The sequence below is a fragment of the Schistocerca serialis genome, chromosome 5, assembly GCF_023864345.2.
Source record: "Schistocerca serialis cubense isolate TAMUIC-IGC-003099 chromosome 5, iqSchSeri2.2, whole genome shotgun sequence".
In the NCBI taxonomy this organism is placed as follows: domain Eukaryota; kingdom Metazoa; phylum Arthropoda; class Insecta; order Orthoptera; family Acrididae; genus Schistocerca; species Schistocerca serialis.
The window spans coordinates 611972989-611992592 of NC_064642.1; the positions used below are offsets into that span (position 1 = coordinate 611972989).

Consider the following 19604-nt stretch of genomic DNA (forward strand, 5'->3'; position numbering starts at 1 on the left):
TTTTCTGTGGGTGATTTTTTCATACTGGAAAATTCATAATTTATATATCCTAAATGTGTATGACTTTTGCTATAATCTTTCATTTTTTCAGAGTATCTCAATTTGGGAGAAAACAAACAAAATTTTTTAAAGGATGCTGCACAGAAGTCTTCCCCATTACGAAAACAGAAGATTGCATCTCCAATGAGTTTTATCCATCAATTACCATCAGGTAGCATCAAGCAAGTGGATATTCAGACTGATAATGACAGTGATGAAGAAATAAATCAGCATATAAAAATACTTAACAGTTTGAGAAACAAATGTCCCTTATAGAGCTACTGTGAAATTACTGGTATAGAAAATAACACTAAAACTATTATGTTGTCTAAGGCTTTCCTGGTGTAAAAGCACTCAGAAGTCACAGCTGATGGTTTCTCTTCCAAGCTAAGCAATACTTTGGAAATCACATGCTGCTTACCTTGACGCAATAATGTTGACTATCTGTTTATGTTTTGGTGAACTAATGCCTGACTCCTGGATAAAATTGCTTTGTGTTGAAATGCAATGAAGATGGGTCATAATGTGGGCTGAAAAACCCTAATTTGAAAAGCAGTGGCTCTTGTGTTTATCTTGCTCATTGTCTTCCATGGACAATATGATTCATAGCCTGACACAGATCACATGCCCTGCTGGAATAATATTTTGTGCATCTATTTAATTAAATTATCAGCTATAAATGCAAGGGCAGTTTTTTTATAGCAGTATTACAGAACAATGAAGCACCAGAAAGGATTGTGGTGGTGATGTAATGTATCTTATGTCCTGTATGTACCTAGCACACAGTGGCTCCTGATTTTTCCAGTTTTCTTACCTGTTGCTGTATCATGAAGAATAAATAAAATTGCTATACATGGTGAGGGCAGTCACAAAAGTTAATAGCTGGTGAACAATAAAAGAGAGCTGGCCACGTTGAAATCATGTTGATTATAAAGGACAGTGTCACAAATGGACTAGGTGGTCTAGGACTTTTTAATTCGAGAATTTGACAACCCACTCAATGGCCATTTTTCATATCTTTTTCAATAAAGTACACTGTTATCTAGGTATGGCTGCTGATAATCGTTTCTCATTACTTCCATTGTTTCTTGTTTTCTTATACACTACTCCATGACATACAGACGCTGTCCACAAGTTTCCCACCAAAATATTAGTGTCAATGGCCAAAGATGACAGATGAGTACTACATCAAAACACACTATAATTTGAGGGAGGGAGACCATGTGAGGAAAACTTTCACAAACCCACACAATGCCCAATAGGTTCAGTAACCTTAATATATCCACTGTATTTGGTTAGAATGTATATGATGAAGTGTTTGTATTGTTTCAACTACCATAGGATTGTATAAAATGATAAATGTCATGGGATAACTTTTATCTCTGTGTCTTTAGAGATCCAAGTCAAGACAAATAATTTCTTCTTACAAGTTTGTGTCAAACAGGACATATTGCTTTGTGCTAATCATGTTGATTGTTATTTTGATGCAATAATCACAGTGAATGTTTCTTCTACTCTGTATGAGTAGATTAAAAGATATCAGAAGTGAATCCATGTATTACTTAATTTCCTTGTTGCATTTTAAAGGATGATAATGGAAATCAAAGTTAACGAGAAATGAACCAGTCTATATCATCCAACCCACTTCCGTTGACTGATCAGGCAAATCTGGTATATGACTTTAAATAATTTCGTAGTGCACTTACGCTATATGCAAGTGGCACCAACCTTTTGTTGAATCCCATCACACATAGTAATGAGAATCTTATTTTTCTATTCATATATTTTCAGTCATCTGAAACCCATTCTTTTCAGCTACTACAAAGCAGTTTGTTTGCACTGGTGGAGATTCTTGTAGTGGTTAATAAAAAATAAAATAAAATGAGAAGAAAGGAAAAAGAAAAGGTTAAAAATGTGGGAAGAAATGGTGAATAAAAAAGAGGTTTTATAATCGTAAATGACCGTGAAAAAGGGGAAAAATGAAAAGCAAATCGGACTTCGTATTACAGAAAAGCTATAGTTGGGGTGGTCCTTGTGGCGTTTTTGAGCAAAAGTTAAACCAATTTCCACTACAAAACTTACTGAAAAGAAACAGAGAATAACAAAATGTAACTGACAGGGGGAACTGGCGTGGATAAATCATCCTTTACCAGGTTAACTTGTCTTCTTTCATGCGGCGTCCAGGTCTTCAAAAATCTCCTTCATTTCTGCGTGAAAGGTCGGCTCCGAAATCTTGCAATAAGTTTCATTGTCCAGGAATTTCTAATGTACACAAAACCGTCTTGATATTAAATGCAATTTATTTTACGTTGCTTCCCTCCTCCAAATTTCATAACAACTTCCTCAATGTGTCTACACATTAAAATCAGATCAAGACTAGCTATTAAGTTTTTTACTTCAGCATCAGATCACGTTTGCCTTAAGCTTCGGCTATCAAGAGACAATTGAAAACGGATAGAAAACAAAAAAAGTTACAATTTTGGTATTTTCTCTGCCGTCGAGCGCTCATACCGCTGCGACGGGAAATTTTTATCTGAGGGAACGAGTGTAGCGCGGCGAAATTCAAAGTCCCGCTACATCGCCCCCTCGACTGTCACGCTAAAATATTTAGCGTGGCAGGCTAGCAAACAATAGAATAGATATACCTAAATGTCTATTATACATATTTTCATAGGAAACGCCACGTGCATACTTAGGGGATTATCTTTGTCGATACTTACTTTCTAAATCTATATACTACATACAATTGTTACAGTTTTGATCCTTTTTACACAATTAATATATATTTACATACAGTTTGTTTGAACAAGCTGTTCGCCAGCGCAGTTAATGTTGTGCGCTTCCAGCGTTGGTTTCCCAATGCATCTCTGGCAGCACTTAGTCTTTGCGCATGCGCAATAGCATCACTGAATTTCGCGTGCGGCAGTTTCAAAATCGCTGTGTTATGACAGTCTTGAACAGTATTCACTTTCACATAGTGTTCATTACAAGTTGTTATTCCAGCATAAATGGCGTGTTAAGTCCGGTGACACCATAAGATTGAGCGTGTGCGTGATCTGAAGCAAAGTCCATGTCTTCTGTTACGACACAACACTCCAGGTCCTTGTGCGTTTTCATGACTATTGTTCCCGGGGCATATATGGTCGATGTAGTTTTTAGCCTCCACATCGCCTACGACAGGTGCTGAGTTTATTTTCTCCAAAGCATCTGAAGGCCGGCCAGGAACAACGGCGTCGATGTTCGCAAAGGTAGGTGTATCATCACGTTGTTTACACTCGCCAACAAACGTTCAATTGCAGTGTGAACATCCTCATTATCGTCGAAGTAAATTACAGTTTATATCGATTTACAAACAGTTATTTGGTTTATGCACCATAAGTTTCACAAATAACACAAAATTCGTCGTTTGTAACGTTCACAGTTTAACACAGTTTGCAAAATTTTTTTTGCCATATTTACATTTTAACAAAGTTCACGGTGTCCCAGCATGTTTACATAGTTAATTATGAAAGCTTACATTTCGTGGTCACATTTCAAAATATGTTGGCAATATGCAAAGTTTTAATACATATACAAATACATATAAATTTACGAGAATGTGCATGTGAAATATTTACACTAAAAAATTATACTATTGGCTTTCTTTTATTGGGGAATTAATTTTTTTTTTAATCAGGTTTGGGCGTGCCCAGGGATATCAGTCTTAATACTTAAAGCAGGGGCTTTCCTTCATTAATTATTTCTTTCTTTCTTTCGATTCCATATCTTTGGCAAGTGGTTGACCAGGCTTGTAATGCCATCAATATTCATGTCCTTTTATTCATACCTGAAAGTTTAGGTCACACAATATATTCTTACATTCCACAAACAAACAATACCCAGCTGCAGGAGATGGTAGGATAATGGAGAAAGAAAGAAAGATAGACTGGAAGAAACTATTCATTACCTAAAAACTACCAAATCCTACAGCTACTACATACAAAGAGAACATAATACATTATAACATTTGCATCACCTTCAAGGGGTGTATGAAAGGAGGTGCTTACCATTTACCAAATCATAGGTAAATGTAAGTGTCCTTACATCAAGTCTGCGTAGTGTCACATCATGACAGATTCTCTGTTTGTGTTGTGATTGTTCATATGACTTAGTGTATTATACCTTAACAAATCGTTGCATGAGTGAATTGCATATCTGCTCAGTACTTCCTCAACATCTCCACTTCTTGTGGATACCGTCTATACAAATGGAAAATGTATCTCAGAGATTGTCTCTCTCATAATGTGTATTATATGATAACATATCAAATTTCCTCTCAAGAGTTCAACCATGAACTTTCTTCTACTTTAGTGAAGGTTAAACACCATGTATGTGGTGTATATATATCATTTCTTTCTATAAATCATAAATAAAGAACATAGTATTATAATTGACAGTAAAATGTCTCTTTCTCAGTGTCCGTTGCTCGACGTCGGCTGCACAGATGGTCACTGCTCCTTTGCACTTACCTTGCATAGCCTGAAAAGTCAAATGTCTTCAACGTAGATGTAATTTTGTCATCTGTTCGCTTAAGTGGAGGTGTTGTACGAATCACAAAACGGCCTTAATAACTCTCCTATCTTTTGTTTCCTCATGGTTTTCTGTGGTGTGTATAATAAAGGCTAACATGGCACTAATTTCACTTTCGTAAAAAAAATTTTTATACAAATGTATTCAGATGAGGGCTGTTTAAAAACTATATTTCAACTTAAGTTCCTTAAAATATCATTCTCCTGTCTGAACACGAAATATAAATGTTTTCTTCCACACAATGGCTTAACAAAACTTAACGAAAGGTTACTAAGTTACACTTCTGAAATAAATTAAGGCTAATGTGTTTCCAAGGTACATTCTTATTACATTTCTTTCAACAGCTGTAATCATCATTATGTTCACTCTGCTTTTCTTGCATTTGTTCATTTTCAAGAGCACTGAAAATAGATTCACATTTAACGTGTTGTACTCACGTGTTCTAGCTCGTCACAAATGTTTTCTTTCAAATTGAAATCCTTATGTAATCAAAAGATGTAGACTATTTACTCACTTCTCTAGGTAGCACAATATTACTAAAACATTCTCACTCATTCTTTACTCATATATTCATCATAATATATATATCCTTATACATTAAACATATTCCTCATCAAACATTAATATATCACATACGTGGGGCACTTCCATTCTCATAAACTTTCAATAATATTTTCCTCAAATAATCTCTCGTCTCCATCAACTACTTCACAGTAATTTACCTTCTTATAATAACCTAAATATTAACTCATTCATACTGATCATTCAGTCTTACGTCCTCATTCATTCTGCTACATACATATGTCATTACTGATCTCAATAGCTATTATTTCCTCTCTTTGTAGTGCCTTGAAATAACTAACTAGTTGTTGATTCACCTTATAATTTACAATTAACAACCAATGTAACCTGCATAGGTCTCATTCCTATATGAATATCTTTTCTCATTCAGTAAGTGTACTCACCTGGGTTTACCTTCTCTTCATAATTATGTGTACAAGTGTAACTGCAGTATATAATTTCCATAAATGAATGTTTGTGTTCTTAGGCTGTATAACTTAATGTTCGTGTATTCAATACAAATATTTATGATCTCGTTTTCACAGCAACTTGCTCATGTTCAACTTAGTTATCATTATATTATGTTGTTTTAGTGCACAAAGGGTTTCAAATGTCTGTGGGGATGCAGCCCCCTCGGCTTGTGAGATAACGGGTATTCTAGGGAGTAACAACCTGGGTGAGGTATGCTTGCTATTCTGAAAGGACCTGAATATAATAGCTGCCATTTTCTGTTCACTTGTTTTAACTTTGTAGACTTGGGATGTGAACGCAAAAGAACAAGGTCATCAACCTGATAGGTTTGTGTATTTGTAACGTGTTTGTCATACTTCTCTTTCCTGATCTTGGCTTTATTGCACAACGTAGTGTATGCCTGTCTTACTTTCTCTTCCAAAGGTGTATGTGTTGTGGATGCGGTTAGCTTTGGAATGGGCATAGCCCACTTGTTCTGTTCAGGTTTGTTTAATAATAATTCCTGTGGTGGGTATCCTGTCGAGGCATGAGGCAAATTGTTTACTATCTGCTCAATGGGTGCTAAAAATTCGATCCACTTTGTGTGTTTGTGAGGTGAATGCATTCTCATGAATTGACCAAGCTCTCTAAAAATCCTTTCTACGGGGTTCCCTTCCGGGTGAAATGCTGATGTAAGAATATGTTTGATGTTATGTGTGGCAACAAAAGATTTCCATTTTCTTCCCGTAAAATAGGGTGCGTTATCCGTGATAATGCTGTGGGGTTTGCCAAACCTTGTAAAGTAACTGTTAGTCAAACGTCTAGCAATAGCAGATGCGTTGACAGTGCGGATAGCAAACAATTTTAAGTATTTTGAGAAGACATCAAATACAGCAACGATGTATTTCACACATCCACGAGCTCTGGGATAAGGTCCGGCGATATCCAACGATACTATCTCCAAAGGTCGGGTTGGTACAATAGGATGTAATTCATTCAAAGATGATCGGTGGGAAAATTTTGCTTTTTGGCAGATGATACATTTACGAACAATTTGCAACACTCTCCGACGCAGATTGGGAAAATAACAGTACTGTACTATTTTATCAGTGCATTTGGTGACTCCGTAGTGTCCCCAAGTTGTGTGTGTGAACAGAATAAAATCGTCAACATGCGCGTCGGGTAGACAAACACACCAATGGTGCGAGTCTGGGGTACGCCTATGAAAAAGTACATTTTTGTGTATTGTGTAATATTTTCGTAAATGTGAAGAAGGATCTGTACGTAATTTCTTTTTGATATTTGACCACCTGGGGTCGCTGTCCTGAAGTGAAGCAAAGTTCTTGCACATATTGCGGTAGTATGGGGCGTATGTACCATCATACATAAGTAAGATGTTAAAGTCTGATGTTTGCTCTGAAAGTTCCGAAAAATCCTGTATGCCTTGGGGCAAACGGGACAGGGCATCGGCTACTACGTTTGATTTACCTTTAATGTAAATAATTTCGAAGCAATTTGCATGATAGCAAGAAAGAAAGGGCTTGGTGGTCTGTGTATATGCGAGTATGTTTACCCCAAAGAAAGTAGCGAAACTTACGGAATGCCCAAATAATGGCAAAAGCCTCCCGTTCCGTCACCGAGTACGACCTCTCGCACTCAGTGAGCGTGCGGCTCGCAAAATTTATCGGTTTGATGACAGATAGTCTTGATTCGGATTGAATTTGAAATAGAAAAGCTCCAAGGCCGTATGATGACGAATCCGTGGCTAGGCAAAAATCTGACGTCATGTCGGGGTGGCAGAGGAGGGGTGCGTTCACCAATGCATCTTTCATAGCCTGAAAATCAGCTTGGCAAAACTCTGTCCATCTCCAAATTGCGTTCTTTTTCAGTAAAGTTAGCAGGTGAGAGCTGTTCAGAAGCTGTTTTGAAACAAACTTCCGAAAGAAAGAAGATAAACCTAAGAATGCTTTCAACTGTTTGCGGTTTTGTGGAGGAGGGAAATTACGAATAGCATCAATCTTCTTAGAATCGGGACGAATACCTTCCGGCGAGACAATATGGCCTAAAAACTTGATTTCACGCCTTCCTACTTTGGACTTCGAAAGATTTACTGTGACTCCAGCTTGTGAAAATTTAAATAAAATTTGCTGCAACAGATCAATATGTTCCTCCCACGTATTTGTTGCCACGACAATATCATCGACGTACGCCGTGACGCGTGACAACAAACACGGACCGAGAACGGCGTCAAGCGCTTCGATGAACACGCCCGCGCTTACGCGCAAACCAAAAGGCAACACACAAAACTGATAACTGCGTCCTTCACAAAGGAAAGCAGTGTATTTACGACTGTCATTGTGAAGGGACACCTGCCAGTATGATAAGCGGAGGTCAATATTCGTTAGGTATTGTACATTATAAAATTTTAGCAACTGTTCATCCAAGTTGACGGGTCTTGTGTTAACTGGTATAATAATTTTGTTGATTTCACGTGCGTCTAGCACCAATCTGACATTGCCATCTTGCTTGCCTACCGCCAGGATAGGACTGCAATAAGGGGAATGTGATTTTTCTATGACACCCCAGGTCAACATACGCTCGATTTCACGTAAAACTGTAGGTTTCTTCGCCCATGGAATATTATAATGTGTCCTACAATAAGTCTTATGTGGCTTAACATCTATTTTGTAGCTATAACCTCTGATTACACCAGGCCTCTCACTGAAAACTTGTGCATAATCACATAATAATTTGTACAATTCTTCTTGCTGTTGTTTCGTTAAATAGTCAGATTCGACACATTTCTGATACAATAAATCCTGCTCAGTCTCTTGATAGTCTGAATCTTCAGTTGTTAAATTACATACAGTAACTATGGTAGGATATACCAATTGAAATTGACTTACTTCGTAATGTTTTTGTCGTGGTTCAATCGTCTTGTTAAGTTCAACATTAATTAGTTGTTCTCCTACGGATAATTGACATATGCCATTACTTAAATATATGATTGCTTTGTGTTCATTCAAAAAATCCATCCCTAGGATGCAGCGTACGATAAGCTTGTCTACAACCAGAAAATTACACTTGAACTGTGTATTGGAAAATGTGAAGTTAACAAGGGCTTGCATGCGTATATTCTTAGATTTAGTACCTGTGGCACTAACCACGTGGCAATTCTGTACAGGTAGTGTACGTATGTTCATAATTTGTTTCAATTCATTATATAATGCGGTTGACATCACACTTGCAGCAGCACCTGTGTCGAATAAAATTTGTACATCATAATCGTTAAACTTAACCCATGCCGTAGCTTGTATGAATTCTTTAACACGACTGTCTGATTTAATGTTTATCTCGTCGGTTAATTCCTGTTCTGCTGTCATTTTGTCATCGTACCTGAGGAAACAAACCGTCTCAGCCGTTGCGCTCTTACAACACCTCACGACCGAAGCACGAGCGCTTAGCTCGGTCGTCGACTGTTTTCCGTCGTCTGCTGTGTTTGGCCGGGTTCATTGACCAGCTACACTATGTTTACATTCCGGCCGGTTGGCGCCCACGCGTCAGCTGATGGCACGCCGCAATTGTTATTGCTACTTCGTGGCGGGGAGTGCAACGGGGGCGGATTCCGTGGAGGGTTATGATTTGTCATGCGTGAATTTTGTGTGTTCCACATATTCTGTCGGTGATTGTTGGGATTGTTATTGTTTTGGTGGTAATTATGTCTGTTATAGGTCATGTTCCTGTCAAAGTAGCCCGGGTTGTACCGGTTATTCTCACGTCTCCTATTGTTGTTGTTGTTGTACTGTCTGTAACTTTCATTTTGCTTGTAGTTACCATTTTGATATGGGTGATAATTATTGTTGTTATTATTATTCCACGAATTTCTGCGGTTGTTCCTGCTGTCATACACGTTTCCATTTGAATATGTTTCGCGCGCAGGCATCGTATTGTGTCGCGGCGCGGACGGATGATTCCACCAAACACCGTCACTACGGTTCCTTTGGGGTGGGTGCTGATTTTGGTTACTAATATGAGTAAAATTTGAATGGCGTGAATCGCCTCTGTAAACTACGTCCATTTGATCTAAGAAGTTTAAGAAAGTCTTAACGTTATTCTCCGGTACTCCTATTAATCTGTCTCGGTATGGAAAGGGTAAGTGGCTCTTTAAAGTGTCAATTATCGCTGGCAAGTCGGCTGGTTTGGACCAGTACAGTGTCTTGTCTAGGTACCTCTCAAAGTATTGTCTTAATGTCTCTTTTTTAGGGTCATAGGTCTCGGGGTTGCACACTTCTCTCCTTAGACTCTGTTGCTCATTCTCGGACCAGAATTCGTCCAAGAAGGCTTGTTCGAACTGATCAAACGTAAGGCACCGCCGTTTCATAGCGGCACCCCACTTAGCTGCTCGTCCTCTCATGAGATTGGTGACGTATCTGATTTTATCGACTTCTGACCAACTACGTGGAAAAACACCGTCAAATGATCTAATAAACACAATAGGGTGGACTTTGTGCTTGTCCTCACTGGAAAATGTCTGGAAATACCCATGTCTTACAAACGTGTCATTGTCCATGCCGGTTGGCATAACTGTATTGATGTGATTTAGGTCACTTGCTACTCTAGGTGTCGTACCGTAATATTGCTCGTTTGGTGGAAAAGAAAGCTCCACATTGTAATTTTGATTGGAAATAGGTGATTTCACAATAGGTGTTCTGTCTGTGTCATTAGCCATGGTTTTAGCTGTTTTGTCGTTTCCTAGCGATGCGTTTGCACAAATCGCCAAACACGGCACAACATTGTCTCGTAATTTTGTCACTTCGTCTTCTATGTGTTTTGTCTCGTCTTTAACATGTGCCTTTGTTTTTGAAAGTATGTCCTGTGTAATTGTTTCAAGTTTTTTGTCCAGATAGTCGTCACACAATCTACATTCATGTACGATTCTTTCGGCCATGTTGGTGTCGTTGTTTAGTGACGCGAGGTCCGCTCGGTCTTCTAATTTTTCTATCTTTTCTTTGAGGTAGGTTTGTTCAAGAACTACCATTGTGAGTTGTTGGGTAATATTCCCCACTTCTTCAGTCAGGTTTTCTTGGGTGGAGCTAGCTGAAGTGTGGGCCTGAGCTAACTCTTCCACACGAGTGTTCACTTCCTGCTGCACATTAACTATTTGAGTTAACTGATTCTCACATCGGGTGATATTGTTTTTTGTTTCGTGTGTGAATGTAACCAAAGTTTCTTCCTGTTTAGTGACTCGATCGGACAATGTCTCAAATCGCTGGCTGAGCTGTTGAGTGGTGTTATTTAATTCTGTCATCTGTTTTGCCGTCCGTTCAAAATTTTCGGTCATAGTATGGTTTAATATGTCAATTTTCTGACTAACGTCTCGTTTCATGTCTGCAAATAACTCTAATAGTCGGTCCAGTTTGTCAGTTTCCTGTGTCCGATTTGTGTCACATTGCTGAATTTGTCTCATATTCGGTTCTGACATTGATGTTAACAATGGCGCTGACGGTCTAGTCTCGCGTCCATTCCACATTTCGTCATTTAAAGTCGCCATCTGTGTATTATCACAAATGTTGCGAGTTTGAGGCAAAATCATTGCATTGATCTGTGAACTCGTCCATGGAGGGAAACGCGGACTTTCTTGTTGGTTGAAAGATGAATCTACTTCACTTAACTCATCTGCCGAAACTATCTCTACCTTACCGCGTTCCATTGTAATACGATGTATAATCGTAAGTCAAAAAGGGAATAATATAAGTCTGACTAAGAAAGATTTGACTCAAATTTAGGTTGAAATATTTTCTCGTCAATGTAAATGATTGGTCTATTGCAAACAATGGTTGAGAAAGATGCAGCAGGGCGGACAAAATTTTTCGTAACAAATGACTGCTTGGCGGTCAAATTCACGATCTTCATATGCAGCTACAACAATACTACAATTACCAAAAACTACAATAGAGATAGATAATTTTGGAAAAATCTAGAAGAAAACTACAGGATGTGTGGAAAGGGAAAAATAGATTCTGCAGTTGGCTATTGAATGCTTGAGTGAAACGTAATTGTGTGACTCACCATTAAATTTTCTGTCCTGCAGCGGCTGGTCAATCACTTCTGCGTAAATCTTATTCGTCAAAATATGGATTTTCTTAATACGTCTCCATCGGATAATCACCAAAAGGTCTCAAAATAACAGTTTTGCATCAATATATGCCATGAAAAGAAAACAGATTGAATTAGTTACAAAAATTCTTTAAAATATTGTTGTATAATCATTTGCTTAGATACAATAAAGTTAGTGTTTTCGTTACCCTTTAAACTTCAGGATTTTTGGTAAATCTCTGTTGGGAAAAACTACAAATTAAAGTTTCAAATTTACTCAAAAACGACACATCCGAAAATTGCGTCCTGTCGCGGGAGCAAGTTGTAGTGTTTAATAAAAAAGAAAAGAGAGAAGAAAAGAAAAAGAAAAAAAAGGTTGAAAAATGTGGGAAGAAATGGTGAATAAAAAAGGGGTTTTATAATCGTAAATGACCGTGAAAAAGGGGAAAAATGAAAAGCATATCGGACTTCGTATTACAGAAAAGCTATAGTTGGGGTGGTCCTTGTGGCGTTTTTGAGCAAAAGTTAAACCAATTTCCACTACAAAACTTACTGAAAAGAAACAGAGAATAACAAAATGTAACTGACAGGGGGAACTGGCGTAGATAAATCATCCTTTACCAGGTTAACTTGTCTTCTTTCGTGCGGCGTCCAGGTCTTCAAAAATCTCCTTCATTTCTGCGTGAAAGGTCGGCTCCGAAATCTTGCAATTAGTTTCATTGTCCAGGAATTTCTAATGTACACAAAACCGTCTTGATATCAAATGCAATTTATTTTACGTTGCTTCCCTCCTCCAAATTTCATAACAACTTCCTCAATGTGTCTACACATTAAAATTAGATCAAGACTAGCTATTAAGTTTTTTACTTCAGCATCAGATCACGTCTGCCTTAAGCTTCGGCTATCAAGAGACAATTGAAAACGGATAGAAAACAAAAAAAGTTACAATTTTGGTATTTTCTCTGCCGTCGAGCGCTCATACCACTGCGACGGGGTATTTTTATCTGAGGGAACGAGTGTAGCGCGGCGAAATTCAAAGTCCCGCTACATTCTCCCAGAGCCACAGCAGTTAATGGCACTTTTATCTAAAACAGTTATCTGTAGTAAGTTTATCCAATGTGATTCCTACATCATATTAGATAATACTGTAACACAAGAATCTAGCCATTTCATGGTAAAAAGGATTTTCAGCATATGAAGAAAATTCTTGAACAAACCAGAAATGTACATTGAAGATTACAATATATGGAAATGGTAATGAAGCCCCATGCTTCTTAACAGAGTTAAGGGAATGATGTGGGAGACCCGCACCGCCGTACTAGGCAAGGTCCTAATGGAGGTAATTTGCCGTTGCGTTCCTCCGATCGTAATGGGGATGAACGATGATGATGATGAAGACGACACAACACCCAGTCATCCCAGGGCAGGTGAAAATCCCTGACACGCTGGGAATTGAACTCGGGACCCTGTGCTCGGGAAGTGAGAACGCTACCGCGAGACCATGAGCTGTAGACTTACAACATATACCAGAACCAAAAATGGCATTCATTACTTTAAATTAAAATTCACTGGGAAGGAGGAATGTTGCTACTAAATCTTTTACTATATACCTGACAGCAGCAATGTCTTCAGGGTAACTCCCCCTATTCTACATCGTCATTCCGGTCTTCAGTCTAAAGACTGGTGTGATGCAGTTCCCCATGCTAGTCTATTCTGTGCAAGCATCTTCACTCCTGAATAACTACTGCAACCTACAATAAATTTAAATGTGATTACTCTACTCGATTCTTGGTCCCCCTTTACAATTTCTACCCTCACACTTCCTTCCATTCAAAATTTACTGTTCCTATGCTCCAGGATGTGCCCCATCATCTGATAATTTCTTTTAATCTAGTACTGCCCTTCATACACTCCTGGAAATTGAAATAAGAACACCGTGAATTCATTGTCCCAGGAAGGGGAAACTTTATTGACACATTCCTGGGGTCAGATACATCACATGATCACACTGACAGAACCACAGGCACATAGACACAGGCAACAGAGCATGCACAATGTCGGCACTAGTACAGTGTATATCCACCTTTCGCAGCAATGCAGGCTGCTATTCTCCCATGGAGACGATCGTAGAGATGCTGGATGTAGTCCTGTGGAACGGCTTGCCATGCCATTTCCACCTGGCGCCTCAGTTGGACCAGCGTTCGTGCTGGACGTGCAGACCGCGTGAGACGACGCTTCATCCAGTCCCAAACATGCTCAATGGGGGACAGATCCGGAGATCTTGCTGGCCAGGGTAGTTGACTTACACCTTCTAGAGCACGTTGGGTGGCACGGGATACATGCGGACGTGCATTGTCCTGTTGGAACAGCAAGTTCCCTTGCCGGTCTAGGAATGGTAGAACGATGGGTTCGATGACGGTTTGGATGTACCGTGCACTATTCAGTGTCCCCTCGACGATCACCAGTGGTGTACGGCCAGTGTAGGAGATCGCTCCCCACACCATGATGCCGGGTGTTGGCCCTGTGTGCCTCGGTCGTATGCAGTCCTGATTGTGGCGCTCACCTGCACGGCGCCAAACACGCATACGACCATCATTGGCACCAAGGCAGAAGCGACTCGCATCGCTGAAGACGACACGTCTCCATTCGTCCCTCCATTCACGCCTGTCGCGACACCACTGGAGGCGGGCTGCACGATGTTGGGGAGTGAGCGGAAGACGGCCTAACGGTGTGCGGGACCGTAGCCCAGCTTCATGGAGACGGTTGCGAATGGTCCTCGCCGATACCCCAGGAGCAACAGTGTCCCTAATTTGCTGGGAAGTGGCGGTGCGGTCCCCTACGGCACTGCGTAGGATCCTACGGTCTTGGCGTGCATCCGTGCGTCGCTGCTGTCCGGTCCCAGGTCGACGGCCACGTGCACCTTCCGCCGACCACTGGCGACAACATCGATGTACTGTGGAGACCTCACGGCCCACGTGTTGAGCAATTCAGCGGTACGTCCACCCGGCCTCCCGCATGCCCACTATACGCCCTCGCTCAAAGTCCGTCAACTGCACATACGGTTCACGTCCACGCTGTCGCGGCATGCTACCAGTGTTAAAGACTGCGATGGAGCTCCGTATGCCACGGCAAACTGGCTGACACTGACGGCGGCGGTGCACAAATGCTGCGCAGCTAGCGCCATTCGACGGTCAACACCGCGGTTCCTGGTGTGTCCGCTGTGCCGTGCGTGTGATCATTGCTTGTACAGCCCTCTCGCAGTGTCCGGAGCAAGTATGGTGGGTCTGACACACCGGTGTCAATGTGTTCTTTTTTCCATTTCCAGGAGTGTATGTGAATTCAAGAGGACATACTAAAAAGTACATTCTGCCATGTATTGTACAGTGCATTCATGTAGAGTTCTGCACAGTCACAGATATATGCAAAAATAATTAGAAAAATGGAATATGTTATTCACCATGTACACTAATACAGTATAATGTTATGAATGACGTAGTCAGATGCCATAGAAAATCACAGAATATGTCAGTTGACGGTTAAATATCTCATTATTGCACAGGTGAGTAACAACCAGTGAGTGCATTACCTTAACAGAAGTGGGACACATTGCTGACTGACTATATAGAAGATAGCTTGTACTTTCTTCATCCCATTCCCCCCCCCCCCCCCCCCCTCCCCTCCAAATCACAGACAAGGAGGTGAAATGACATAAAAAAATAAATATAGTAGTACTTCTGTCTCCCTGCGTGTGCATGCATTTTTGTGGTCATTAGTGCCCTTGCCGGATATGAATATACACATCTCATGGCTTCAATGATGTTTATCTCAAAAGTAAAAATTTCTGTGACAATTCCCTAGGAAAACATATTAATGGTTTTTTCAGACTGTCTCATTATGTCTTTATGTCCATGTCCAGTGCAAAAGCATAAAACATAAACAGAACAATGATTATCATAAGCTGCTCACTGAATGTAAACCATTAGTGAAAACAAGACAGTTCAGAAACTAATTGAGTAATTTGTGAAAACTGCACACTGCATTTTTGTCCATCCCCAGAGTTGCAGTGATATTATAATAATCAAAGAACTTCATGTGGCATGGTACAGTAGTATAATGTGAGCAGCCCCCTTAGGTTGATTGCAGGTGACGCTGTAATTTACCATCTAGTAAAATCATCAGACGATCAATTCCAATTACAAAACGATCTAGAAAGAAGTTCTGTATGGTGCGAAAAGTGGCAATTGGCACTAAACAAAGAAAAGTGAGAGGTCATCAACAAGGGTACTAAAAGAAATGCGATAAATTTTGGGTACACGATAAATGGCACAAATCTAAGGTCGGTCAATTCGACTAAATACCTAGGAATTATAATTCTGAGCAACTAAAATGGGAAAGACTACATAGATAATATTGTGGGGTAGGCGAAACAAATACTGCGCTTTGTTGGCAGAACACTTAGAAGATGCGACAAACCCACTAAAGAGACAGCCTACATTACACTTGTCCGTCCTCTGCTGGAATATTGCTGCGCGGCATGGGATCCTTACCAGGCAGGATTGATGGAGGACATCAAATAAGTGCAAAGAAGGGCAGCTCGTTTCATGTTATCGCGCAATAGGGATGAGAGTGTCACTGATATGATACGCGAGTTGGGGTGGCAGTCACTGAAACAAAGGCAGTTTTCTTTGCGGTGAGACCTATTTATGAAATTTCAATCACCAACTTTCTCTTCCGAATGCGTAAATATTTTGTTGATACCCACCTGTGAAGGGAGAAATGATCATCATAACAAAGTACGAAAAATCAGAGTCCAAACGGAAAGATTTATTTGTTCCTTTTTCCCACGCGCCATTCGAAAGTGTAATGGTAGAGAAGTAGTATAAAAATGGTTTGATGAACCCTCTGCCAGGCACTTAAGTGTGAATTGCAGAGTAACCATGTAGATGTAGGTGTAGATGTAGGAGAGTGGCTCGCTGGCTGCCCTATCCCTGAGCGAGATGCATGGCCTACAGGTGGCTAGTGGCAAATTTCAGGTTTTCATGTTGGGGATTTTCCACATTTTTTCAGTCACAGGTGACTGTCGTAGCCAGATGCAGTGCCTCTGCATCTCTGTCAATACCTGCTGTAGGTGGAGCACTAAAATCGAGACAAAAATATGTGGTTGATCAGTGATAAAATTAGTTTATCAGTTTCTTTGTTATGCATTAAAATCCCTCAGCTGTTTGTAAAAATGTCCTTTAACACTCACTTAAAATAACTGACTTTCTCTTCCCTTGGTGGGTGGTTAATTAGTGGTGAGTTTGGGGTAGCTTTTAATAGCTGCATTACTAAAACCCATAAAATTTTCTTGAAAATTGGGTAAAGATACTTAAAAAGTTACTTATCTCTCTACAAAATAGAGTATATTGGAAAAATTTCATGCAAGTGTAAGTGTCTCTGTAGTTGAATAAAACTGAACTGATCCTAACTTGGCATCCTATGTAAGGTAAGGAACAAGAATCAGTTGAATAAAAATGCTAAATCTGCCTGTTTTGTATTCCATTGTGTAGGTGACGCATGTTACAAAAAGAGATATATGTCCAGGTAACATAACAATAGAACTTTACAATTAACACAGAGAATACACAATAACTGAATAGCAAGTGACCAGCTTCCAAATGAATGCAACTGAAAGATTGTCTCGGTCTGATGAGAAACTGGACTAATTGATAACAGTTCTTGAAGATACAGTTTGAGTACATAATCTGTCACAGTAAGGAAACACTGCCATAGGCAAAGATTTATTTGCTTCACTGTCAACATTTTAGTTCCGACTGGCATGAACTGCACTTTGATGAATAAAACTCGTTAATTGTTGATGTCAGACACACACACACTCGAAGACTGACTGGCATGCTGCTGGGTGGTGTAGGAGTACTGAGAAGTCGTACTTGTATTGCAGGGCTCCAGTAGGCGAGCTAGTGGCAGAGAGTGATGCCATCAGGTACCAAAGTGGCTGCCACAGGCATAATGAGCTGTGGCTGAGCTATAGGCATCTCAGCAGGGTGACAAACCACAGCTCTCTGCTGTGCAGTTGGTGGATAAGTTGTAAGTTGCCAACCAGGGATACTGTGGTATGTAATATGTGAATTGCTGACTAGTTATTAAAATCTAGGGCTGAGCTTTCCACTCAGGCTGACATCCTGCATCCAACACTTTGGGTAGGACGACTTAAAATTCACAAAACATTGAAGTCTGTGTTACACCGTTGTCATTGCCAGCTAGGATGGTGGATGGGTATACAACCAAGCTGCTCTTATGTTAGTTCATGAAAGAAATGTAGATCAAATATGTTTTACTGAAAGTGGTACCCCACAAGCTTCACATATTGGAGGATTGTCCTGCTGAATGAGGAAAGTTATGTGTCAGTGGACAGTACCCTATTCGTAACATTGTAAGCATCAGTTCCTTCCATCGATGTAGCTGGCATGAGGTCTGCCAAGGCTGTGCAGTCAATTTGATAGGGCACAGTTACTTATTTACCACCTCCAACCACTTGTCTTCCCATAGCTCACAATGCCTTCATTACATGTTTCCTTGGCTGCTTTGTCGCCTGCATCATTTCCCAATATCCTGACGTGTCCTGCAGCCCAGCAAAATGCTACCTCCTTACTGGTTTTGATACTGCCGTAAGGCACCTTAGGGAATATGAGTCCTTTTGTGTGAGATGCATTTGCTGCATACATTGTAATGCACTGAGAGAGTAAATGGATGAGACACTTTCTATTTTAATGGCTTCTTACCTGTTCCATTACCTTCAGGACTCCGCACACCTCAGCATAAAAATTTGTTAGTTGTTTCAGGAGTCAAACTTTGTTAGTTGTTCCAGGAGTCAAACTTTGAAGGTACTATGAGAGAAAACAGCTGAACAGCAGAGTTTATTCCGCTTCATAAGCTTATAAACCTGTGAAACAGTCTTAAAATTGAAGAAAATGCTCTTATAAAAATTTAACCCGGATTATAAGATTTCTTGCACTCTGTCGATTCTAATATCACTTTGCATATATGGAGAGATCAAGTTGGCTGTTTGTTCCATTCCAGCCTCCTTATCCACAGGTCTAATAATCCAAACCTATGATCCAGTTTTTAGGAAAGATCTCAAATGGCTTGGTCATTTGCGACCAGTTTCTGTTCAAAACTAGGACTATCCACCACACTAAATGCTAATGACAGAGGCATTGCTAATGTTCTCAGGATGTTTTTCTGGGAGGAGACACCATATTTGGATTGTTAGTTCACACACATACTCAAAACTGGCTGATCTGGATAGGATCCTGTTAAAAAAAAAAAAAAAGACTGGTACTCTAGTGGTGGACAAAATCTAGGATCTTGAAATTGGAGTCTCATGTTGATCCATGAATAAATGCTGCTCAGAGTTATACAGATGCTCTGTATACAGTGGGTATTACATGACGATCCACGATGAATGGTACTGGTTTAGTGTGACAGCCATCTAGCGGTAGAACAGGTGAAACTACGAAAATTAGCAGGCACATTATCTGCACGCCAGAATAAACAGCAGTTCTAAACTGCCTTCAATCTGCGCGTGCACACTAGGCAGCAATAACTCGTGCATGTGCAGAAGGGGGTACTGCAGTGCCTTCTGCTTGTTATTTGATTATTGTTAGGTAGCTAGTGGCAAATTTCAGGTTTTCATGTTGGGGATTTTCCACATTTTTTCAGTAAGTATGTTTTCATAAATGCACAAAAAGCTTTCTTTCCCAGTCGGCAATCGTTTCTTTCTGAGTAATATGCATCTAATGTTACATGGTGATTTTCGATATGTATCATAATGCCTTAGCTTATGTTAAGTTCATGTTTGATTTGTTTGCATCTCTTGTTTTATTTCA

The 19604-nt window shown here is 40.0% G+C and overlaps 1 protein-coding gene across 1 annotated transcript in view; it reads left to right on the plus strand.

The window, feature by feature from the left end:
- LOC126481378 (uncharacterized) overlaps window positions 1–1391 on the plus strand; it is a 66018-nt gene extending 64627 nt beyond the window's left edge. The window contains exon 4 of the mRNA XM_050105088.1: window positions 92–1391. Coding sequence (XP_049961045.1) covers window positions 92–315 — 224 coding nt within the window. The 3' untranslated portion in view covers window positions 316–1391. The remainder of the gene's footprint in view (window positions 1–91) is intronic.
- Window positions 1392–19604: the final 18213 nt, after the last annotated feature.